Source organism: Littorina saxatilis, linkage group LG11, assembly GCF_037325665.1.
Source record: "Littorina saxatilis isolate snail1 linkage group LG11, US_GU_Lsax_2.0, whole genome shotgun sequence".
Lineage (NCBI taxonomy): Eukaryota > Metazoa > Mollusca > Gastropoda > Littorinimorpha > Littorinidae > Littorina > Littorina saxatilis.
The window spans coordinates 20711224-20738275 of record NC_090255.1 but is presented as its reverse complement, the minus strand read 5'-3'; the positions used below and the strand labels follow the sequence as shown (position 1 = coordinate 20738275).

Genomic DNA, 27052 nt, shown 5'->3' with positions numbered 1-27052 from the left:
AAACACAAAAAACACTTACAAAGAAGCGCTCAAAAATTGACCAAATTCAAGAGCAGAAAAATGTATGTTACAAAAGTTTTTATTCATTGTATTTTTTGAAATTTCGTTGAAATGTCATTAACAACCAAACCAGCTCCAGGTTTTCACACACTCTCACTCAATCCTACCAGGTTATAAGGAGCAAGTCCAAAAGCATCAAGTACAAAAGGATTTCTTCATGAATAAATAAATCACATATGGGGAAAAAAACAGCCAATTAAAAAAAAAAGCATTGGAGCGCATTAGCTATTGCACGACATATCCCTTCAAAACCATTAAAAACAAAGAGAGAAGAAAACAAGAGGCGAAGCCTTCAAGGCTCACGTAAGAAATCGACAAACCGTAACACAAACTCAATCACTCCGTCACACATACACACACACAGTAAGCATAGGTGACACGGTGCAAGAGTGCGAGACACTTGATCTGTCTGTCTGTAGCCTACATACGGGGACACGACTGCCAGATGGCCAGATCGACACTGTGCTTTCGACAGCGCTTCCTCGCGCAGACACTGGAAACACGCTGTGCAGATTAACCTGTAGGAAATCTCCTTTGGTATTTTCTTTATCTATTTTTCTGGAGCTACGAAACCGAACAATGTGAAATCGTCTTCTCCGAATCGGCGAACTGCAGCTCGGTGATAACTGTATCTATACCACAATCCTTCACGCGATCTGACCTAACCTTGACCCCTGACCTGGTCTACATACCACACACGACACAAACCAGTCAGCTGTTTTTACCCCACCACCCGTTTTCTTTGGATACACACTTTAACTACATACATGCCGACAAAATGTTGATCATTGCTTCAATACTTTGAAGCTGTTGCTTGAATAATAACTAGGTAAAATTAGTATTTCGGTGTTCAGTCAAATGTTAAAGTTTCTACCACAGACATACATACATACGCACGCACGCACGCACGCACAGACAGACAAAAGTTAGCATCGCATAGGCTACACTTATGTGAGCCAAAAAAACGAGAAAGGGAGGGGGCAGAATGACTGTAAAATGACATGTGCATAGCAAGAGAATACTGACCCTTCTTCACTATGTAGCTAATACCAACAAAGCACTGATACAAACTCAAACTGGATATATATTGCAATGAAATACATGGGAGAAGAAAAGAAAAGCCAGGTTACATTGCTTTAGCTGCAGTACAGATATTTCCCTGGACAGGGCAGGGAAATAAAACTTTCAAACACTGTATGAGACAGTCAGCCAAAAATGTCTAACACAAAATGCAAATCAAAAGTTCAGCTGAACAAGGTCATCTTGAGCAAATTGACAGAACAATAGCAAGGACCAAGGAAGCACCAGAAAACTCAGTTTTCGTTTATTTTACAATTTCGCACTCACATGATCATTTTTCAATTACATGTACCATCATAATTCTAGCTTCACAGTTACCAAGCATGTCCTAAAAAAATGCAACAACATAAAAAGCATAAATTACCACATGAAAATATCTGCAAATCTTCTTTGTCAGCTATGGTACGTTTTAGGAACTGCGATAATGGATTCAGCTTCTGCAACACATACAAACACAATCAAATAATGAATGACACGGAGGGCGGGCATGTAGCTCAGTCGGTAGCGCGCTGGATTTGTATCCAGTTGGCCGCTGTCAGCGTGAGTTCATCCCCACGTTCGGCGAGAGATTTATTTCTCAGAGTCAACTTTGTGTGCAGACTCTCCTCGGTGTCCGAACACCCCCGTGTGTACACGCAAGCACAAGACCAAGTGCGCACGAAAAAGATCCTGTTATCCATGTCAGAGTTCGGTGGGTTATAGAAACACGAAAATACCCAGCATGCTTCCTCTGAAAACGGCGTATGGCTGCCTAAATGGCGGGGTAAAAAAACAGTCATACAGGTAAAATTCCACTCGTGCAAAAAAAACACACATGAGTGTACGTGGGAGTTTCAGCCCACGAACGCAGAAGAAGAAGAAGAAGATGAATGACACGAACATTGTGCAACCGACTCAGCTCACTGGGTAACACAGTGAAACCCCCCATCCCCATGTAAGACCTCCATAAATCAGAGAAAATTGGGTGTGAAAAGAGAGGGTGTGGGGGTGAGAGGGTGTGAGGGTGAGAGGGTGTGGGGGTGAGAGGGTGTGGGGGTGAGAGGGTGAGAGGGTGTGAGGGTGTGAGGGTGAGAGGATGTGGGGGTGTGAGGGTGAGAGGGCGTGAGGGTGAGAGGGTGTGAGGGTGAGAGGGTGTGAGGGTGAGAGGGTGTGGGGGTGAGAGGGTGTGAGGGTGAGAGGGTGTGGGGGTGAGAGGGTGTGAGGGTGAGAGGGTGTGGGGGTGAGAGGGTGTGAGGGTGAGAGGGTGTGAGGGTGAGAGGGTGTGAGGGTGTGAGGGTGAGAGGGTGTGAGGGTGAGAGGATGTGGGGGTGTGAGGGTGAGAGGGTGAGAGGGTGAGAGGGTGTGAGGGTGAGAGGGTGTGGGGGTGAGAGGGTGTGAGGGTGAGAGGGTGTGAGGGTGAGAGGGTGTGAGGGTGAGAGGGTGTGAGGGTGAGAGGGCGTGAGGGTGAGAGGGTGTGAGGGTGAGAGGGTGTGGGGGTGAGAGGGTGTGAGGGTGAGAGGGTGTGAGGGTGAGAGGGTGTGAGGGTGAGAGGGTGTGAGGGTGAGAGGGTGTGAGGGTGAGAGGGTGTGGGGGTGAGAGGGTGTGAGGGTGAGAGGGTGTGGGGGTGAGAGGGTGTGAGGGTGAGAGGGTGTGGGGGTGAGAGGGTGTGAGGGTGAGAGGGCGTGAGGGTGAGAGGGTGTGAGGGTGAGAGGGTGTGAGGGTGAGAGGGTGTGAGGGTGAGAGGGCGTGAGGGTGAGAGGGTGTGGGGGCGAGGGGGTGAGAGGGTGAGAGGGCGTGAGGGTGAGAGGGTGTGAGGGTGAGAGGGTGTGAGGGTGAGAGGGCGTGGGGGTGAGAGGGTGTGGGGGTGAGAGGGTGTGAGGGTGAGAGGGTGAGAGGGTGAGAGGGCGTGAGGGTGAGAGGGTGTGGGGGTGAGGGGGTGAGAGGGTGAGAGGGCGTGAGGGTGAGAGGGTGTGAGGGTGAGAGGGTGTGAGGGTGAGAGGGTGTGGGGGTGAGAGGGTGTGGGGGTGAGAGGGTGTGAGGGTGAGAGGGTGAGAGGGTGTGAGGGTGAGAGGGTGAGAGGGTGTGGGGGTGTGAGGGTGAGGGTGAGAGGGTGTGGGGGTGTGAGGGTGTGAGGGTGTGAGGGTATGGGTGTGAGGGTGAGGGTGTGAGGGCGGGGGTGAGGGTGTGAGGGCAATCTTTTCTTCCTTTCTTTATTTGGTGTTTAACGTCGTTTTCAACCACGAAGGTTATATCGCGACGGGGAAAGGGGGGGAGATGGGATAGAGCCACTTGTCAATTGTTTCTTGTTCACAAAAGCACTAATCAAACATTTGCTCCAGGGGCTTGCAACGTCAGTACAGTATATTACCTTACTGGGAGAATGCAAGTTTCCAGTACAAAGGACTTAACATTTCTTACATACTGCTTGACTAAAATCTTTACAAAAATTGACTATATTCTATACAAGAAACACTTAACAAGGGTAAAAGGAGAAACAGAATCCGTTAGTCACCTCTAACGACATACTGGGGAGCATCGGGTAAATTCTTCCCCCTAACCCGCGGTGAGGGTGTGAAAGTGGGGGTACATATATAGACGTTATCAACAACAAGTTTGAACAGCCAAGGTGTGGAAAAGGAGGTTGGGGGAGGGATTCTGAAATCCAGGGTATTAAAAGTGGAGGAGGGGAGCCATGTAATATTTTAAATGCATATACCTGTCTCCACATTCCAAGCACATGCCCTCCCCCCCTCCCACACACACACACACACATTCACCACTGCATAACAATACACAGTTATCGAGTAAAGAATACATGAACAGCTAACTGACAAACATGTTGCTGAAGCCAAGAGAAATGTGTGTGGTTTTGAAGCAATGTTACACCATGACTAAGAATGCTTCCAAGAACCTAAACTCAATTCCTACATCCCCTCATGGTTATTATTCAGAGAAGCAATTACCTCCCCTTAGACATGGGGCAGCGCTTGGAACAAGTCTTTTGAAAAAAAGTACAATCCACATTCATAACAGTAGCACACATGTGGAAGTCTTGTGAATCGGTGTGTTCCTGGCTCTGTTAAGTTTTTATTTGTATCTTTCCTTTTCATCAGAGGGGCCTTAAACCACAGCTACAGTCCTGTCCATAACGACTAACGCAAGGGTCCAACTAAAAGTGGTCATTATAAACAGGTGGTCGCAATGGAAAGGTGAATTATATGGAAGAAAAGCTCATCTGGTATCCTACGGAGGGGTCCTGGTGGGCAGGTGGTCGCTTTCAAGAGGTGGTCGCAAGGGCAGGTTCTACTGTACTATTTTTCTGATGATTATTTATTGTAATACAATAGGTTTTGTTGTGCAGGGTCCTCTAATAAGAAAAACACCTCCGGATAAAGAACACCCTCTGCTGTCCATTGATTCATTAACTTGACAAAAGTGCACCTGTCATGAAAGTACACCAGCAATGCAGGGAAGCTTGTTTGTTTGTTTGTTTGCTTAACACCCAGCCGACCACGAAGGGCCATATCAGGGCGGTGCTGCTTTGACATATAACGTGCGCCACACACAAGACAGAAGTCGCAGCACAAGCTTCATGTCTCACCCAGTCACATTATTCTGACACCGGACCAACCAGTCCTAGCACTAACCCCATAATGCCAGACGCCAGGCGGAGCAGCCACTAGATTGCCAATTTTAAAGTCTTAAGTATGACCCGGCCGGGGTTCGAACCCACGACCTCCCGATGACGGGGCGGACGCCTTACCACTAGGCCAACCGTGCCGGTGCAGGGAAGCTGTCAGCTTGTCCCCAGGGTGCCCTATCAACATGCATTCCTCTGTACAGTGGAACCCCCTTTTTAAAGACTCCAAAATTCAGAGAAAATCAGGTCTTAAAATGTAGGAAAATTGACAGAGGTTATGAATGGATCCAGTATTGGAGTTAACCGGTAATTATCGGTATTTTACCGGTTGAAATGAGAAAATATCGGAACAAAAAAGGCTGCTGGTATGACCTACCGGTTGATTTTTGAACTACCGTTTTTTTTTATGGTAAAAGAACTTCTTCTTCTTCTTCTGCATTCGTGGCCTGAAACTCCCACGCACACTCGTGTTTTTTGCACGAGTGGAATTTTACGTGTATGACCGTTTTTACCCCGCCATTAAGGCAGCCATACGCCGCTTTCGGAGGAAGCATGCTGGATATTTTCGTGTTTCTATAACCCACCGAACTCTGACATGGATTACAGGATCTTTTACGTGCGCACTTGGTCTTGTGCTTGCGTGTACACACGAAGGGGGATAAGCCACTAGCAGGTCTGCACATAAGTTGACCTGGGAGATCGGAAAAATCTCCACACTTAACCCACCAGGCTGCCGCGACCGGGATTCGAACCCTCGACCTTCCGATTAAGAGGCCGACGTCTTACCACCCCGCCACAGCGCCCGTCAGGTAAAAGAACAACAAGAAGAGCAAACGCTCGATCGAGTCACTTTCGCAGTTCTGAATATTATATGAGGCATCAGATGGACAGGAAGAAATCGAAAATTTCAAAACTAAATTTTCATTTAATTAATATACTTACTCAACTCACATAAATGGCATTAACTTCAGTTCATTGCTAAGATATTGAAGTAGTACTCGACCCTGGTAAGGGGGGAAGTAACTCCCAAAGAAAAACAATCCGTAGTCAAGGACGGGAGTCACCTCCCCTACCGGTAACCCGCACATGCGCGGTCCTACTACCGGCCGTCATTCCCCCACGGAAACACACACCTGTAACACATATAATGTTAGCGGGGATGGATGGGAGGGTATAAACGATGTGAGTTGAGTAAGTATATTAATTAAATGAAAATTTAGTTTTGAAATTTTCGATTCAATCACATATTCTTACCTCAACTCACATAAATGGCAGATTGCACATAAAGGCGGTGGGATACTCACATTAAACTCTTGGAAGTATCTGGCCTGCGGCAACCATGGCTGGGAGGCAGTTGGTACCGTCCGGGTGAGTGCTGGCAATGTCCCGGAGGTAGTAGCTGAGGAAGACATCTTGAGACGTCCAGTATGCAGCTTTGAGGACGTCTGACATCCTTCCAGACTTGAGGACAGCTAAGGAAGTTGCCCACGCTCGAGCCTCGTGAGTCCGAGGTGATCGAAGAGGAAGGACTGACTGCCCCCCCCCTTGTGTCTGCCACCACTGATAGGCATGCCTTATAAGTGTGGAAGACCATCTGGTAAGCGTGGTTTTTGCAATGTCTTTATTTCGGGCTGTATTAATCGAAATAAACAACAACTTCTGAGCTGATGCTCGAATCGGAGCGGTACGCAACAAGTAAGCCTTAAGCGCGCGTACCGGACAGTTAGAAAGATCCGGATCGCCGGGGGCTAAAATGTCCCGGAGAGGCCGAATGGAAATGATCGGTGAAAGTTGGTCAGGTTTTTGATTTTTGGCGAGAAAATCGGGACGGAAACGCAGTGAAACCGAGCCGTCTCTTTCGAAAGTGATATCACGGTCTAGACCTGAGAGGCCGTGGATCTCGCTGCCCCTTCGCGCGGAAGCGAGCAGTATGAGCATGAGAGTTTTGCGCGTAAGGTCAGAAAGACTAGCGTCTTGTAAAGGTTCAAAAGCACTAGAACGGAGAAATTCGAGTACTAGCAGAACGTCCCAAGCCGGAACAGAAGTTCTCTCCGTTGCAGAACTGAGGGCCGCGCCCTTTAGCACACTCGCGATGACTCCCCCGAGGGAGATGGAGCGACCAAGTTGCTTAAGAGTAACCGAGATGGCTGAGCGGCGAACGCGCAAAGTGGACGCGGCGCGTCCCTGAGCGGAGAGCCATGCCAAGTGGTTTGCGACCTGCATTGATCGCGGGGCGACCGGGACAACATTGTTAGCTGCACACCATCGAGTCCAAGCCAGCCAGTGCGATGAATAAACAGAGGAGGTGGAACGCCTGTGAGCCTTCTGGACTAAGTCCAAAGTAAGATCTGAGGCGCCTGAGCGCTTCAGTGATCGCCGAACAGTCGCCAGGCGTGAAGATCCAGGAACTCGGGGCGATCGTGAAGAATGCCCGTCCTGGGCTGTAGAAGCTCCCCTCGCCGGAGGCTGAGCGGAATTGGCGGGCCGCTGGCGAGCCGCAGGAGGTCCGGGAACCAATGCTGACTGGGCCAGCGCGGTGCCACGAGAAGAAGACGAGGCCGCTCTAAGTCGGCTTTTCGCAGGACCCTTCCGATGAGTGGAGTGGGAGGGAAGGCGTAAGCCACTAGCCCTGTCCAGCTGATCGTCATCGCGTCGATCTTCCACGCTTCCGGGTCCGGAAACGGGGAGACAAAGATCGGAAGGCGACGCGAAAACCTCGTGGCGAAGAGGTCGACCATCGGTCGCTCTACCTGCGCCCAAAGGCGGAGGAGCGCCTGATGTGCGATGGTCCACTCTGTGTGGAGGATCTGAGAGGACCGGCTGAGGGCGTCGGCCAGGACGTTCAGGCAGCCGGGCAGGTAGCGAGCCGAGACCAGAATCTGATGGCGAGCGCACCAAGAAAGGATCTCGCATGCTCGGCTGGACAACAGTTGAGATCGGGAACCGCCCTGTTTGTTGAGGTAGGCAGCGACTGTCGTGTTGTCGGTATGAATCAACACATGGGTGCCCTGAAGGGCGGAGAGAAAATGCTGAAGCCCCAGAAAGACTGCCTCGAGCTCGAGGCGATTGATGTGCCAAAGCCGCTGCTCTTGTGACCACCGACCGGACGTCGTGTGTGTGTCTACGTGAGCCCCCCAACCCTTCTGAGACGCGTCCGAAAAGAGATGCGTGGAGGGAGGAGGAAGCGCTATGGGCACTCCCTGCAGAAGCCAAGGGGTGTTCATCCACTGAAGCGTGGTCTGCTGAAACCAGACCCCGAGCGGGACTGAAACGTCCCAGCCTTGTGAAGTCGGATTCCAGACTGAACTGAGCGCCGCCTGAAACGGGCGCTTGTGGGATCTGCCTAGCGGAATAAGGGACGACATGGACTCCATCTGGCCCTGTACAGACGCAAGCGTCCGGGCTGGAGCTGACTGAAGCCCTAACAGGGAAGACAGAAGAGCCTGCAGTTTGTCCACCCGGCGTTGAGTGGGACGGACTGTCCACTCCCGTGAATCGAACACCATGCCAAGGTAAGTAAAGGTCTGCGACGGAGTCAGCTCGGACTTGGTGTGGTTGACTCGGAAGCCGAGATCCTGAGCCTGAGCAAGGACAAACTGGGTATGCTGAAGGCAGAGCGCTTCCTGCTGATGAAGGATCAGCCAGTCGTCCAAGTATGCCCTGAGCCGAACCCCGTGCTGCCGAACGAGGGCACAAAGTTGGCGCACCACCATGGTGAACACCCAGGGAGCAAGTGACAGCCCGAAGGGTAGGGCTCGAAACTGGAAGATTCGGTCCCCCCACAGAAAACGCAACCACTTCCGGTCCGCCTCGTGCATGAGGATGTGGAAGTAGGCGTCCGTCAGGTCGACGGACGTCACCCAGTCGCCCGGGCGAAGCGCCTCCCTGACGGTCGCCGGCGTTTCCATGGTGAACCGAATTTTGCGCAAAAAGCGGTTCAGTGGAGAGAGGTCTAAGACTGGCCGCCACCCCCCGGAAGCCTTGGGAACAACGAAGATTCTTCCGTAAAAACCCAAGGAGGAGTGGTCGAGAACCTCCTCTATAGCCTGCTTCTGCAGCAAGAGAAGGATTTCCGCCTGAATTGCCTCCCGAGCGTCGAGGCTGGCCGGAAACCGGAAGTTGGCCGGCGCTCTGGACAAAGGGGCCTTGCCTTCCTGCCAAGGAAGGCGGAACCCCGATCGAATCACCCCCATGATCCATAGGCTGCTTGTCCGAGACAGCCACACTGGAAGGGCCCGGGAGAGGCCGCCTGCTACCGAAAGGGTAGAGGCTGGGGGGGTGACTGGATCGGGGGGGTCTCATTGGGGGTTGGGCTTGCGCCCAGACCCCCGCTTCCCAAAGGAAGGTTTACGCTGGTAAGGGCGGGAACGTGAGCCACCCCTACCTGCCTGAGACGACTTCTGCCCCGAGGACTTGCCTGTAGCTGGTGCAGAACTCCGTGGTTTGTTACTGTGCTGCTTAAGAGCGAGTTCCGTCAGTTGCACCACATGATGGTCACGAGCCTCCTCCGTTTGCTGCCGGAGGGCATCCAAAGAGCGTGATCCCAGCAACGCACCCTCTGAGAAGGGAGAGACTCTCAAAGAGTCTATGGTGGCCTTATCCGTCAGGCGTGAGCCGTTAAGAAAAGCCTCGCGCCTCCAAAACACAACCTGAGAGTAGAGCCGAGCAGCCAGAGTCATCTGACTGTCAGTGACCTTCGCGAGGGCCGCCAAGAGCATGGCAGCATCAGCCTCAATGGCATCGTCACGGAACCTAAAAGGCTCGATGGACGAAGCGATGGCTCTCGTGAGAGACCGGATGAGCGTTTCCGCTAAGGAGGTCAATTCGAGGGAAGAACGCCCGCTCTCCTCCAGCCCGAGTAGACTCTGTTCCGTACACACGGCAGTCCTATCTCGGCTATAACCGTCCTGCCGTAAGCGAGCCAGTTCCGGAGTCACCGGAAGTGGAGCTGTGGGCAGCGAAAACGAGGAGAGAAGAGAATGTGGCCTGCTAGGCAGCCGCGATCTTCTTGAATTAGCTGGGAGGCCGCCGCCTGCCTGAGCCGAGGCTAACCAAGGCTGAGCAGACGGGGGGGCTTCCCCATGAGCAGCCAAGAGAGGGTAGGGTGTGTTAGCGTCCGCCAACACCTGAGCCATCACAAAAGGGACGGAAGGAGATTCAATGAACCGGAACTTCGCCTTCGTGTCCCCCGCGCCCGCAAAATCTGCCAAAGCAGAAGGAGGGGGTGCGACCACAGTAGAATCGGCGGAGACACCCTCAGGGAAGTACCGTGAGGTTATCTCCGCAGCCAACTCCAGAGTAGGGCCCAGTTTATTGGGAATCCGTAAGGGGGTAACAGATTCAGAACAATCCTCATCCCCTTCCTGTTCCTCTCCAAAACCTTCCTGATCCCCATCAAAAGGAGGGTCCGGCAAACCGGAAACCCACCCGTCCACGGAAGCGGAAGTGGCTAAAGTCGGTTGAACAATAGACGGAAGCGCCGCAAACTGTCCACCAACAGCACCGCCGACAACCGGAACCGCCGCGGCGGAACCGGAAGTCGGGGCCGGAAGTCGATGCGTAACCAGGGACGGGATAGCAGGGACACTGCCACCGGAACCACTAGCCCGCTGTCCTCCACCGGAAGTGCCTGCCACAGCACAACCGGAAGTCGAGGACGACAACCCGCGGGCAGGCCCGACCGGAAGCCCCGAGGGGCAACCAGAGGAGCCTACCCCCTGCGAACTCGAACCAGGAACGGCGGCAGCCGGACCAAGAGCTACAGGTCGATGACCGCCGACAGAATCTTGTAGGCCAGAGCTGGACAAACAAGACGCTGCTGCCTGCCCCCCAGAGGCCGGGACAGCCGAAACTGATCCCAGGGAGGCAAGCTGGCGCGCTTCGCCGCTCCCTAGCGCACCCGCCACGTGATGGACGGTGTACTGCCGGGGAGGAGCCGTCTGCGAACCCGGCGGAGACGCAAGAGCGTAACCAGGGAACGCAGGCAAGTGTGAGCCCCCAAAAAGATGGGGACTCCCACAAACGCCGCCCAACGCCGAAGCGCTGGAAACGGGCGGCGCTAAGGCCGCGAACCCCCCTGAAAAGGCAGGGGAATCCGCTACCGAACCAGAAAAATCCGGTCCGAGATCAGCCGAAGTGATCGTCGCTGAAGGCCGCAGCCTAGAAAGTGAAGCCACCCCCCCCACGCCAGGCGGGAGGGGAGCGACAGGCCTTTCCGCAGAATGTAAGGCAACCAAATCATGCTTCAAAGTAGCAAACATTGCCAAGATTTCTTCCCGAGACACGGACTCGCTAGACCGTGGCGTCTGCGAGCGCGAGAGAGGAGAAGTAGAGCGTTCCTGCGTAGGAAAAACCGGTGACGGTGACGTGGAGTCAAGCGAAACCCGTTCTGTCTTCTTAGTCACCGGGTCAGTAACCAGAATTAAAGACGTAGCCTGTGACGAAGTTACAGAGGCACGCGTCTTTGATTTAGACTTAGACTTGTCCTTATCCTTCTCTTTCCCCGGTGAAGAGAGCAGAGAAACAAGTTTGCCCTTGCTTTTAGAGTTTTTGTCCGCCATTTGCAATATCGAACACGCGCACGTGGAGATGAATTACAACAGCGAAAATACTCAAACGAACGCAACGCGCAGCGAAGAGAAGTGAAACGATCTTACCTAAAGATAGCAACGCAAAGACCAGGGTCAAATGGCCTTCCACAAAAGGCCAAGGCAAAAAAGATGCCGGAGTACAACAACACGTCTGTGCAGTAGTGTTGAAGTGGGTGGAATGACGGCCGGTAGTAGGACCGCGCATGTGCGGGTTACCGGTAGGGGAGGTGACTCCCGTCCTTGACTACGGATTGTTTTTCTTTGGGAGTTACTTCCCCCCTTACCAGGGTCGAGTACTACTTCAATATCTTAGCAATGAACTGAAGTTAATGCCATTTATGTGAGTTGAGGTAAGAATATGTGATTGAATTGCTATTCACAACACAATGAGTCACGTTCACATAAAATTTGAGCCCGGTCACTTTTATAGTTTCCGAGAAAAGCCCAACGTTAAGTTGTGTGTTGCCGAACAGAAAAGGCTAGTTATCTCCCTTGTTTTTCTGATAACGTTCGTAAAAGGCTACAGATGTAAATACTTTGATGTAAAGAATAATCCTACAAAGTTTCAATCACATCCGATGAACTTTGTCAAAGATATAAAATGTCTAATTTTTCCTTTGACGCTGACCTGTGACCTTGAAAAAGGTCAAAGGTCAACGAAACCATCGTTAAAGTGTAGAGGTCATTGGAGGTCACGACTAAACAAAATATGAGCCCGATCGCTTTGATAGTTTCCGAGAAAAGTCCAACGTTAAGGTGGTGTCTACGGCCGGCCGGCCGGCCGGACAGACTAACACTGACCGATTACATAGAGTCACATTTTCTCAAGTGACTCAAAAACAGTACTATGAGTTGGACTCTTACTGGTTCCAATGACCAGCCTACCGGGTTTTTTTTAGGACTGTTTGCATCATTAAAGTTTGCGTACCGGTTTGAAAAAATGCTAGCGCCATCACTGGGATAACCTGAAAAATGTAATCGATGATTTCAAAAAAAAGGTCTTAAAAGGTTAGAAGTCTTAAATCACTGAACAACAAGGAATCTTTTTATGGGAGGGGTCTAATGTCCTAAATCGCATAATTTTTGACATTTGTTTGTTGTCTTTACATATTTGTCCAGTTACCTTGTTCATGGAGCAGGTTGCCCAAAATAAGACCGACGAAGGTGTCTGTGTGCTGTTTCTCTCCCTGCTGCCCACTGGATGAAGGGGGTGAGGTGGGCTCAAATACCCTGCAACCACACCATCAACATCATGGTCGGCAAAGGTTAAAACCTGAGAAAGAAGTACATGTACACAAAAGGACATGCATATACGATTTACAATATCAAAAGCTATCATCAGAATGTAAAGCTGTAATCAAAATGAAAAGCTATTATCAAAGTGAAAAGTGAAATAAAATGGGAATAATAAGGCTCTTATACATGCGATCAGACCACCCCTCCCATTGGTCACATACAACAAAATCAACGCCCATATTGCTTGCTGTGGTGAGTTGAATGTTTTAAATAAGGCCAAAAAAATAATAGGTGTGGTTACGGTAACATAGCCCCCAAAAATAGGGTAGGAAGGTAGGCAATCACTTTTTATTTTTTTTACTTTTTTTTCTAATGTGTACAAATTAAACCTACTTGACAGGGAAATAAGTGTGCGACTCGGGCGCTTTCGCTTTCATTGCGTTTTCTGCACTCGTTAACTTGGTTTTTTTGGTATTTTTGTGACAAATGTAATAAAAAGTTATAGGGTCGGCCCCAAAAAATAGGGTAGGTCGGGTTACCGTAACCACACCTATTTCTTTTTTAGGCCTAAATGGTGGCTTGTACAGAATGAATTCATCAAAAAGTTCCACTGCGCACAGAGAGTACCCAGGCTGTCCATTTTTGGTGTGTATGTGACCAAGGGGAGGGGTGGTCTGATCGCATGTACGATCCTTGGCAGATCAGAGACCTTGAGCTCAACTGTTTTTCATAATACTAAGGCAAAAAAAAAAAATTAGTCTGTTTACGGTATCCCGACCGACCCTATTTTTTCGCGCGACCCTAGACTTTTTTTTTGGCATTTGGGGGGACCAAAAAAAAAATCTTTGTTTTTTGGCAAAATAACTGAAAAATATGTTTTTTGGGGAAAAAAAATAAAAAAAATAAAAATCCCGACCTACTGACCCTATTTTTTTTGTGTGCCTATGTTACCGTAAACAGACTATTTTTTGTTGTTGGCCTAATACTAATAATGGACACTTATTAATCGCCCCTTCTCACCAGAGCTCACGGCGATGTACAATAGCAACAGCGTGCACACACACACACACACACACACACACACACACACACACACACACACACACACACACACACACACACACACACACACACTAAATACAGTTTGTGGCTAACAATACTATGAAAACTATTCTTAAAAAACTCTCACATAAACATACAATTATAAATATATTATACACATGACACAAAGCTTTCACTGACTAACAAGGCTATATATATAAATACACATTCAAACAAAAAGCTTCAGATCACTTACACACACACAAACAACAACTGGTGAATCGATAAAAAAGAATGGCTGGAGGTGCTGTTAGAAGAGATAGGTTTTGAGGGCAGATTTGAAAGAAGTAGCTTGTGGGATGTTGTTCCAGATTGGAGGAGCAGAAACAGAGAACGAACGTCCGTCGTATGCTTTTGTGTGGGCTTTCGGGATGGAGAAGATGAGGCTGTCTGATGATGAGCGGAGGGTTCAAGTTGGTTTGTACATTTTAAGGAGTTCGGAGAGGTATGTGGGACCGGTAGAAGATACGGCACCAAAGCAGAGGCATGGGAAGGCGTGTGCCTTTAACATTGTGTAAGGCCAAAAAAAAACAAGTCGCGTAAGGCGAAAATACAATATTTAGTCAAGTAGCTGTCGAACTCACAGAATGAAACTGAACGCAATGCAACGCAGCAAGACCGTATACTCGTGGTCCACCGCTCACGGCATAGGCAGTGAAATTGACAAGAAGAGCGGGGTAGTGGTTACGCTATGCTGCATAGCACGCTTTTCTGTACCTCTCTTCGTTTTAACTTTCTGAGCGTGTTTTTAATCCAAACATATCATATCTATATGTTTTTGGAATCAGGAACCGACAAGGAATAAGATGAAAGTGTTTTTAAAACGATTTCGAAAAAAAAATTTTGATAATAATTTTTATATATTTAATTTTCAGAGCTTGTTTTTAATCCGAATATAACATATTTATATGTTTTTGGAATCAGCAAATGATGGAGAATAAGATAAACGTAAATTTGGATCGTTTTATAAATTTTTAATTTTTTTTACAATTTTCAGATTTTTAATGACCAAAGTCATTAATTAATTTTTAAGCCACCAAGCTGAAATGCAATACCGAACCCCGGGCTTCGTCGAAGATTACTTGACCAAAATTTCAACCAATTTGGTTGAAAAATGAGGGCGTGACAGTGCCGCCTCAACTTTCACGAAAAGCCGGATATGACGTCATCAAAGACATTTATCAAAAAAATGAAAAAAACGTTCGGGGATTTCATACCCAGGAACTCTCATGTCAAATTTCATAAAGATCGGTCCAGTAGTTTAGTCTGAATCGCTCTACACACACACACACACACACACACACACACACACGCACAGACACACATACACCATACCCTCGTTTCGATTCCCCCTCGATGTTAAAATATTTAGTCAAAACTTGACTAAATATAAAAAAGGTCTGTTTACGGTAACATAGGCCCAAAAAATAGGGTCGGTAGGTCGGGATTTTTTTTATTTTTTTCCCCAAAAAAAACATTATTTTTACGTTATTTTGCAAAAAAAAACAAAAGATTTTTTTTTTCCTTCCCAAATGCCAAAAAAAAGTCTAGGGTCGCGCGAAAAAAATAGGGTCGGTACGGTCGGGTTACCGTAAACAGACTATTTTTTTTTTGGCCTAAGCAAATGACACTCACCAGCCTACATGCTGACCGCACCGTGGACATACTGCTACTGTCCAGCTGAAGCCTGGAAACCAGCTGTGTTCAAGATACGGCTGTGCATTGTCAGAAAAAAAGATAACAAAAAGCATGAGACAATTTCTGGAAAAAAACAGACACAGACAGACACACAAATTTAGGCAGGTACAGAAACAGATACAGATGAACACACACACACGCATACAGGTACACACACACACTACAAAGCATCCTTCTGGTGCGATTACAACTAGAATATTTTTTTAGATACAAATACATACAAGTACAAGTATGTACTCAGAGTACACAAATGAAAAATCTGAGTGTTCATGCAGATGTACTTCCTCTCAGGACTAATGCAGCAGACAGCATCTAGTGGATATGACAGCACATGTCTCCTGATAGGACTGACAATGCAGAAGGTGTGAACGACAAAGGAGGTATGATCTTTGGACAACCTTTTTGTGTGAAGATAAGAGTAGACTTAAGAAGAAAAAAATTATTGTGAACATGACAGTTGCCCAGTATTGGCGTTAACCGGTATTTTACCGGTTCAAATGAGAAAATATTGGAAAATAATTGGCTGCCGGTATAACCAACCGGTTGAATTTTAGAACTACAGCTTTTTTCGCTGGTAAAACTACAAAACCAGTACTCTGAATTGGACTCTTACTGGATCCAATGACCAGCCTACCTTCTTTTTCTGGATAGTTTTCATCAATAAAGTTTGTGTACCAGATTGAAAAAAATATTAGCGCCATCACTGAGTTGCCACTTCCACTAGCCGGGGATGAGTCTCAAGCCTTGTAAATCTATGGTATGAATCAATAAATCTTTAACACAATATATCACCCCTAGGCCCTGAATATCACACACACTGAGGAGGTAGGAGGTACATGTACATGTTTTGTGAAGGGGCAAGAAAGGGTTTCAGTTGCAAAAACGAACATACCTTGTTAACTTTTTGAACTTCCGCTTCACTCGAAGATATCACTTCAAAATATTTCCCTGCAACATAAACAATGTAAATGTAGGCAAAACACAGAGGAGAGTTTGAGTGTTACACTTCCTTTTCTCTGAATTTGATGTACTGCACAACAGTACAGAAAGCTTCAAATTTTGTTGGGAAAAAAACGCCAAAAAGATATTTTCATCCACTACCACCATCTCTCTAAATTACACTACTGTATTTTCTTTGCTAACCCTTCTGCTACCTCAATCTCTCTCTCTCCCCCCCCCCCCCCCTACAAGGATATAGAGGTTTAAGGCTACACCTTTTCTAACAACCTGTCCTTAATAAAGTTAATCCTTAGAGAGAGAGCGAGAGAGAGAGAGAGAGAGAGAGAGAGAGAGAGAGAGAGAGAGAGAGAGAGAGAGAGAACTCAGAACTCAGAACTTTATTACATAAGGATAAAGGTTTTAGGCTTAGCCTAATCTTCCAACCTGTCCTTGGAACATATACAGAGAATAATTGTAAACGAAAGCAAAGACTGCGCACATACACACACACACACATCCACACCCACGTATACACACACACATGCACACATAAACTCACACACACACACACACACACACACACACACACACACACACACACACACACATGCACACACACACACACACACACACACACACACACACATATACACACACACATGCTCGCGCGCGCGAGCGTGCGCTCGCATATCTACACACAAGCACATGCTATCATTTCATACCTAAAAGGAACAGTATCTAATCAAAGTATTAAACTAGTAAAACATCAAAATAATGGTCGAGTATAAACATAAAAACAAAACACTTAAGAGCATTGCATACATTATCCGAGTACACAATGGAAACTAGACATCAGGGGCAGTTTATAGTGTGCTCAAATGTGAGTGCAACTGCCTTTTAAAGGCCTTTAATGATGCGGATCGTTTGATTTCTATTGGCAAAGAATTCCACAGAGATGATCCTGAAAAAGCTAAGCTGGATTTATAAAGATCTATACGAGGAATTGGAGGAAGTAAATTTTGAGACCCATACCTCTTCGTAACATGTGTAAAATAGGATTGCACATAACTGGGCACATCACCATGAACTACTTTATACATAAAGACAGCCTTATTGTATGCAAGGTGGGTTTTTAGGGGAAGGAAATTAAGGATGTTTAACTTCATTTCTGTAGACATGTGCGATTCATGCAGGATAAGTTTTGCAGCACGACGGTACAAAGAATTGAGTTTTAATAAGTGAACATCGCTGCAGCCATCCCACAATGTCGAAGCAAAATTAATATGAGGCATTATATGAGCATGAACGAACATTTTTAATGTTTCAGACTTCGCATAATGTTTGAGCTTTGACAACAAATACAAATTCCTTGATAACACTTTGCAGAGGTTGTTTATGTGTGTTTGCCATTTCATTTCTTCATCAACAGTTACACCAAGTATGCGGTGTTCTTTAACTTGCTGTATTTGAGTTGTACCTAAGGACAGTTGTAATTTAAGAGGACTTAGCTGATGCTTTTGTCTTGTGGTAATAACAATGCTTTTAGTTTTTTCTGGGTGCAGTATCATGGCATTTGATGTGCACCATTTCGCAACTTCGTCCAAAGTGTTCTTCAGGGAAGAATTTACTGATTCCAACGAGGTGTTACTGGTATGGATAGACGAATCGTCTGCAAAAAACTCGCATTTGACTTTATCATCCGATACATGTAAAGGCAAATCATTAACGTAAATACAAAAGAGAATAGGTCCTAATATAGACCCTTGTGGGACGCCATGTCTTACTAGTGCAGTAGACGAATTCTGGCATTGTAGAGTGACATACTGTGTCCGGTCAGCAAGATACGATTTAAAGAAGTCACAGACCGAATCGTTTCTCAAATAATAGTGTAATTTTTTCAGCAATATGGAATGATCGACTAAGTCAAATGCTTTCTTAAAGTCCAAAAACAATGCTCCTGTAACTTCAGACTTGTTCATTGCTGACAGCCAAGCTTCGCAGAGAGACGTAAGAGTTGTGTGGCAAGAATGCTTGGACCGAAAACCGGATTGAAACTGATGGAACAAATTTTGTTCTTCCATGTAAGCAAGAAGATGCTTGTGCACATGCCTTTCTAATGGTTTTGACAAAACAGGCAGTAAAGAAATGGGTCTAAAATTACTTGGGTCTGAGAGATCTTTACATTTGGGAAGGGGTATGACTTTGGCGCTTTTCAATTTAGACGGAAAAAAGTTCTGCTCAATACTAAGGTTATATACAAACGTGAGCGAATCCACAATATACGGTAGAGAAAGCTTCAATAACTTCACGGGTATTTTATCAGGACCCATGGACTTTTTATTCTCCAGGTTTTCAATAAATGTTCCGACCTCATGAACTGCAATCGGAGGAATGATAAACGCTTCATTGTTTATTCTGTTCCGCTGACAGAATTCGTCCAATTTTTCAAAACAGTCATCTCTATCCCGAGAATTTGTTTCTGCCACAGAAGCCTTCAATTTATCCGCTAAAGATATAAAATGATTATTAAATTCTTCCGCAGATAGTTTTGTTAGATTAGCAGTTGACCTTTTCCTAGATTTATCAAGGATTTCATTTACTGCCCGCCAAATTGTTGCAGTATCTTTCTTATCGGAAATTAATTTATCAAAGTAACCAGTTTTTGATTGTCTCACACGGTTTAACACCTCATTCCTCTGCTGTTTATATTCGTCTGTCATCTTATTTTCCTTGAAATAATCTCTCAGAGCCATCGCCTCTATAATATCTGATGTTAACCAAGGCGGAAGTCTGGCATGTTTTACTCTATGCTGACGCAGGGGCACGTGCTTATCTATAATTGTGCTTAAAATGCTATACAAGTGATCAAAAGCATCATCTGCAAGACTGAAATCAAAAACGCTCTGAAATGGAGCTTCACTAAGATCACGAAAAAATGCAGACTCATCAAAATGTCTAAAACTTCTGTATTCTATGGTCGTGTGGCCTTTTGGTCCTGATTTAGGCAAGCGCATAGAGACCGAACAAAAAATAGGCATATGATCGCTAATACTGGAATTGGACACATACACATTAGAAACAATCTTCTTATTATCAGTATATATGTGATCAATAAGAGTTGCAGTTGTGTCTGTTATTCTTGTTGGGTTCAGAACCAGTTGATGAAGACCTAATAAAGTTGTTGTTGAATTCCATACTGTTTGAGGCTTATTCAGATTAATATTAAAATCTCCAAGCAATACAATATCTTTATTGCGTGATTTGACTTTATCCATCATCTGAATGAAATATTCTGACCAAATCGACGTTTCGGCAGGGTTACGATATATATAACCTATGAGCAGAGGCGAGGATTTACAGTTTTTTACTTCAATCCAAATGCACTCAATATTGTCGTCCTCTAAATCAGTTCTTCGTGTTGCAAATTCAGAAATTGATTCATGAATATAGACTGCAATGTCCAGAGAGAGAGGGAGTGAGAGGACAGCACGTTTCGCCCTGCAGTCCGGACTGACGATCTAACAGCGAACGACAAGAAGAAGAAGAAGAAGAGAGAGAGTCAGACAGACAGACAGACAGACAGACTGACTGAGAGAGACAGACAGACAGACAGAGAGAGAGAGAGAAGAAATGTACAGCTAAATTGAACTGACAACAACAATGAAACATTGCTTACCATCCGGGTTTTTAAAAAGCTGTATCAAAATGCCTCTAGTTCCTGACAATGTGTCGTTTCGTTGTCTGTGAGCTATCCGGCTTGGGACGTTGACCAAGTTATCTGCCCTTGTGATTTCCAGGCCACACTGTCTACACAAGAGAAATCCTGAAGAAAAAAAGAAAATGTGTTATACAGTGGAATCCCCCTTTTAACCCTTACACTGGTGCAATTCTGTAAGTGTAACACATGTTACATAGCCACGGGTGAATTAACAGAGAGAAAAATAACAAAAAACAGTCATTTCGCATCCATGGGAGGTAATCGGAACTGACTAAACAGACTGAGCGAGTAGCGCGACATATGTCGTGACAACCAGGTGACAGTATACGTAAAGTAGCGCGACATATGTCGCGACAACCAGCCTAAGGGTTAAGACCCTGTTTTCTCAGACTTTCTCAAGTTTCTGTTCATAACCTCCTTGTAAAGACATGATTTTCTACGATTTTTAGAGGTATTAAAAGGGGTTTCCACTGTATGAGGGGTCCCCACACATTCCCCATCCCGATGATCCGTCCTGTATGAGGGGTCCCCACACATTCCCCATCCCGATGATCCGTCCTGTATGAGGGGTCCCTACACATTCCCCATCCCGATGATCCGTCCTGTATGAGGGGTCCCCACACATTCCCCATCCCGATGATCCGTCCTGTATGAGGGGTCCCCACACATCCCCCATCCCGATGATCCGTCCTGTATGAGGGGTCCCCACACATCCCCCATCCCGATGATCCGTCCTGTATGAGGGGTCCCCACACATCCCCATCCCGATGATCCGTCCTGTATGAGGGGTCCCCACACATTCCCCATCCCGATGATCCGTCCTGTATGAGGGGTCCCCACACATTCCCCATCCCGATGATCCGTCCTGTATGAGGGGTCCCCACACATTCCCCCATCCCGATGATCCGTCCTGTATGAGGGGTCCCTACACATTCCCCCATCCCGATGATCCGTCCTGTATGAGGGGTCCCTACACATTCCCCATCCCGATGATCCGTCCTGTATGAAAAAGGCTTAGTTGAGATGGCAAGTCAAAGTGTGACTGCTCCACTTTAAATTGTTAGATAGGAAACTAAGTTCATATCTTTATAAAAAAAAAAGAAGGAAAAAATAGGTATAAACACTGGAATCCTATATGAATTCTGTATGCATCCATTCTCAGTTATGAGGTGCAATTACGACGTCAGAATGGAGCAAATATATATGATGGCATGGGACATACTTATGGGGTTTTAACACAGAGCTGTTCTTCCTGTATCCACTTTTATTTCAGATTCCGTTTGAAATTCAACAGTTCTTACACATTTTTCACAATTCAAAATTCATTTAGTATTTTTTTGGCTTTGGAGCCAAACTGTATGTATCGGTAGCATTTGTATTGCCCTTCATTTTGATCATCTGTAGCGAATAGTATATATATGGCGACTCTGAAAACATGTAAATGTTCATGACAAAGTCTGCCGTATGTGTTGATGATAGATGTGTTGATGATAGCCATGCAACATTAATGTAAGTATTATTTTGAGGCATTCTCGGCAAGTTTATTGCCCTTAACTTGTAGCATAGCTACTGACTGTAGTCCATATTGTGGCAGATTACGAATCAGGAATGGTTAGGTGTGGGCGGAAAGGTATGGGGTGGTGGGACCAGCATAATATGGTCATGGCTCAGAAAAGGTGTCGAATTTGTGGGACACTTGAGTCACAAATACAAACTCTTGGATTACTTTCCATTTTGGGGTCCAGCAAAACTGTTTATGTGTTTAGTTGTGTCTGGGCAGTAACAATGTATTTTCATCAATTACTGCGGAATGAATTGCATTTTAAATTTTAACTGGAGTGTGTTACATAACACCGTGTCACACATTGTTTTCTAATATACAGTTAACAGTAAACCTATTACACAATAAAAGTTAACTGCATTAGTTAGTATCTACCTTGATCTTCATTTGTGAAAAGTGGCATTCCCCGACAGCAATAATCTGCATATCTAGGTACCCTAGGAATGTGTGTATGTTACATGAACACCAATAAACAAAACAACGATCAAACAAGTACTCAAAGAACTGAAAAGATTACTGTTTCAGCAGTCAATCAATTCTTAGTTCCACACACTTCATACGGACAGTCTGCAAAAAAAATCAAATCAGAACAAGATGTGAAAATGTATTCAAACAAAAATCAACTTTCTGTGTCTCACAACACAGACATTCAAAACTGCTAAATTCCTATTTATTTTACACACACAACCTTAGAAATACATGTAATGGGAAGAGAAACAAGTACATAATAGTAAAGAGTTGAAATGCATCAATGATACCGGACCCGTTATTCCCATTATCAGTTATCTGTCAAGTCATTCCTAAAAGTTTCCAATGAGTGTGTTACATTTCACCAAAAAAATCAAACTTTAGGACACTGTCAAGATATTCACATGAAAAATGCATGCAAAAGAATGAAAAATGAAAGAGCAAAACCATAACAACCTAACAATGATGTCTTATGACTTCTACCATGCTCCAATTCACAATACAGAGAAGATTTTCTCACTTTTGACACTGAGTGTGTTACATTTCACCAAAAAAGTCTTACTTCACATTATTTTGTAAGGTATAAAGCATATATCCATCCACTTGGTAATGAAAACAATACACTGTACAAAAAACTTGATAAACCCCCCAAAAAATCTTCAGGTTGAAGGCGGATTTTGAAGTTATCAAGAAAAATGCTGTTTATTCGCCAATGAGTGTGTTACAAAACACTGTCATAACATGAACAAAACGTTGTTCATATTCAGTGCATTCAGTTAATTGTGAAATTAATTATAAGAATGACACCATGGTTGCTACACAACTATTGAAACTATTGTTGACACATTCCGACAGCAATAATCTGCATATCTCGGTACCCTAGGCAAGTGTGTATGTTACATGAACACCAATAAACAAAACAACGATCAAACAAGTACTCAAAGAACTGAAAATGACCAATCCTTCAAAGTAAATTGTAACAAGAAGGGCAAAGCCCATACGACTCACATGCTTGACCTTGACCTTTACGTGACCTTGACCTTCAGGGTCAAGGTCAAATAACTAAACCTAGCAATGACATCATACACTAAGAACTGCTTTACACATTTTTCCTACCAAAATACATGTGACCTTGACTCAAGGTCAAGGTCATCCAAGGTCATGCAACACAAAGCTGTTAATTCAAGACATAGGAAGTACAATGGTGCTTATTGGCTCTTTCTACCATGAGATATGGTCACTTTTAGTGGTTCACTACCTTATTTTGGTCACATTTCATAAGGGTCAAAGTGACCTTGACCTTGATCATATGTGACCAAATGTGTCTCATGAGGAAAGCATAACATGTGCTTTTAAGTTTGAAACAGTTATCTTCCATAGTTCAGGGTCAAGGTCACTTCAAAATATGTATACAATCCAACTTTGAAGAGCTCCTGTGACCTTGACCTTGAGGCAAGGTAAACCAAACTGGTATCAAAAGATGGGGCTTACTTTGCCCTATATATCATATATAGGTGAGGTATTGAATCTCAAAAACTTTAGAGAAAATGGGAAAAATGTGAAAAATAGCTGTTTTTTAGACAACATTTATGGCCCCTGCGACCTTGACCTTGAAGCAAGGTCAAGATGCTATGTATGTTTTTGGGGGCCTTGTCATCATACACCATCTTGCCAAATTTGGTACTGATAGACTGAATAGTGTCCAAGAAATATCCAACGTTAAAGTTTTCCGGACGGACGGACGGACGACTCGGGTGAGTACATACTCACTTTTGCTTCGCATGTGAGTCAAAAAAACACTCTAATTCAAAACAATAAACGCAGACATCCTTTTCTGTTTACTTGATTCATTCCTTACTTTGTTCCAGCAAGATTTAATTAATTTTCAAGATAACTCTACAAACGATTGGAGTGTGTTACCTCTCACGAAGTGCGAGTGGTGTGAGTAACACACTCAACACTGTTCCTAAAAAAACCCACTCTAATTCAAAACAATAAACGCAGACATCATTTTCTGTTTACTTGATTCATTCCTTACTTTGTTCCAGCAAGATTTAAATAATTTTCAAGAGAACTCTACAAACGATTGGAGTGTGTTACCTCTCACGATGTGCGAGTGGTGTGAGTAACACACTCAACACTGTTCCTAAAAAAAACCACTCTAATTCAAAACAATAAACGCAGACATCATTTTCTGTTTACTTGATTCATTCCTTACTTTGTTCCAGCAAGATTTAAATAATTTTCAAGATAACTCTACAAACGATTGGAGTGTGTTACCTCTCACGATGTGCGAGTGGTGTGAGTAACACACTCAACACTGTTCCTAAAAAAACCCACTCTAATTCAAAACAATAAACGCAGACATCATTTTCTGTTTACTTGATTCATTCCTTACTTTGTTCCAGCAAGATTTAAATAATTTTCAAGATAACTCTACAAACGATTGGAGTGTGTTACCTCTCACGATGTGCGAGTGGTGTGAGTAACGCACTCAATGTAAAAAAACATATATTTCTTTTTCCTGTAATTTATTTCATTAAATTGGCATGAAAACAAAGCACAAGGTGAACTGTATGGAAAGACTATAGAAAAGGCCAGAAAAAACACATGCAATGACATGAACGCTGAATAACTTGGGAAATTGGTTGAATCGTCTCAAACATATGTCTTTAAAAATCAAAATAAAGAAAAATCTTTGTCCTAAAAAATGCAAATTTTATCAAAACAAATCACAATAACACTTCTAACTTTCAGATGAAAAAAAAAGGAAGTAAGTTGTTATTTAGTGAAAATAACAGTGTTTCAAACTGCAGGTGAGTACGTTACATACAACGAAAAACCAGTGGTTTTTACCTTGGCCGTTTACGTCCATCTCCTCCATGCCACACTGAGTTCTGAGTTCGAGACAGTCAATGCAACTTTGTAGCAGACGATAGAACAGTTGTTTCCATCGTTGGAAGTCAGGAACATGTCGATAAACAACTTTGATTTACGTTGTTACTTTTCGCGGTAACACGAAAGTACACAACAACGAACTTAAGACTTATTTTCATTGCTTTGTCTTCTGTGTTTGTGCATATTTTTTGTTTTAAGTAGTAGATTGTTCTTTCTTGTCCAAGTTTATCGCTTAGTTCAACGTCTGTCATCATTATTAAAAGCGCGGCAAAAGCTAAAACTGCCTACGTGACTCCAAACACGAAAAGTAACATACTCACCGTTGGATCTAAACTTGATCTCAGCCGACTGTTGGGGTGAGGTACTGGTTATCGTGCAGTATGTAAACAATAACTAACACCTTCTCTTTCCCTCTCCATCAAGTTCTTATCCAAGCAATGTGGGTAGTACGCACAAATACGACGTTTCGACACCAAGTAAAAAAGTGTCCCAACTTCCGGCCCAAAAATCGACGTAAATTCACTCTACTATTGCGCCTTGCTCGAAAACAAAGTCATCAAACCTTTCGGTTTCTACCAGAATAGTAACTGTATTCATATCTGCACCCCGTGTCAGTACTTTCAAAGGTAGAATAAACCATAACTGAGCGTGTGGGGCGTTTGAATGGGGCAAGGGTGGAGTTCGACGCCATTTCTGAGCCGTGACCATATGCAAACAGTATGACTCAGGAATTCAAGAACTGGTCTGCTTGCGCCAACACTGTTAACCCCTTGACTGCCTTAGGACGGGTATACCCGTCATGCGCTTGTGCAGCCGCAGCGCCTTAGGACGGGTAAACCCGTCTTCTCCGTTCAGGAATTTTCCAGAAATGCTACGTCACTGCTGACACACAAATACATGTAGCAGCCAATGGCTTGGTAGGATACCTCATTCTCATGAATAAACATAAATGGTGACGCGGTTTTGCGTCTGAAGGCTATTTTCGGCCTTGGCGGGCAGGAAAGGGGAGAGAAAGCTCGACTCGTCAAAATGGCTAACGGTGACAGTCGACCGGGCCCTAGTAGGGAAAAACAAAGACGGACTGCCGCTACAGGCGGTGCAAATGATTATGGATACTGACAGGGGAAGGGGGAGATCTTCTTTCGGACGATTCGTTGGAAACAGGTAGATGACAGTGATTATGATCCTTTCTTGGAGCAAGCAAAACAGCCACCTGTGTTTGATCCACAGGCACCGGAAGATGCGCCGGACTGATTTTTCAAAAGTTCATATTTAAACATCATTATAAGCCAAACTAATTATTATTTCCATGTTTAGACACTAAAAACAGATTCTTGGTTCAATTTCCTTTAAAAATAACATAGGTTTTACTTACCTACCTACTGCCAGTTTGGAGCTAGAATTTTTTGTGAATTATTACACCCCGAACTCCAAAATTCCCTGGCAATCAGGAATGCACATAAGTAAGTTTTGATTGGCAGCGAAAGGGTTAATTAATGTAAGTATTATGAAGCTTATTTCATCATTGTAACTATATTGTGTATGTACCTACACTTCATAACCAATCCTTTTCCTCCCCCCCCCCCCTCCCCCAACAACCCCGTTCCCAAAGTCTGTCCTATGCTAATAAAAAGCATGCACAAAGTTCCGATCGACTCAGCATGCAGACATTAGTCCAGTCATATTTGTTTGGATTTACTGAGTGGTCAAATCGAAAGTCTCATCATGTGGGACAAATGCGTCGCTGACGAAATTTTCTGATTAGAAGTCAACTGAAACAACTTCATTTAGGTTTCAGAGCTTCTTTTGCAGTTCTATGAGAACTTGATTTTCACCTTCAAACTCGTCTGATGTGTTGCACAAGGTGTTTGCAATCAGTTGCATCAGAAATATTGCAAAAAAGACTTCAAGCGCATTGGACGCGGCTGCTGCAATACTTGAACGTCTGGGCGCCGTCATTTTGACGAGTGGATTGTGGGAAGGTTCGTACGCTTTTTTGGGGCATGACCGACTTTTCTTGGGCTGTTCCTTTTATTAAACGTTGCACAACGATAACAATATATGAATCGTCATCTTGTGTACTT

General features: G+C 45.1%; 1 protein-coding gene across 1 annotated transcript; it reads right to left on the bottom strand.

Annotated features, from left to right (window-relative positions):
• Positions 1 to 61: 61 nt before the first annotated feature.
• Positions 62 to 26961, bottom strand: LOC138979989 (protein cereblon-like). The gene is made up of 6 exons (XM_070352755.1): positions 26804 to 26961; positions 20000 to 20146; positions 16277 to 16332; positions 15322 to 15401; positions 12473 to 12579; positions 62 to 1577 (listed from the first exon to the last, which is right to left on the bottom strand). The coding sequence occupies exons 1-6, from the start codon at positions 26925 to 26927 to the stop codon at positions 1534 to 1536; spliced, it is 558 nt and encodes a 185-aa protein (XP_070208856.1). The 5' UTR covers positions 26928 to 26961; the 3' UTR covers positions 62 to 1533.
• Positions 26962 to 27052: the final 91 nt, after the last annotated feature.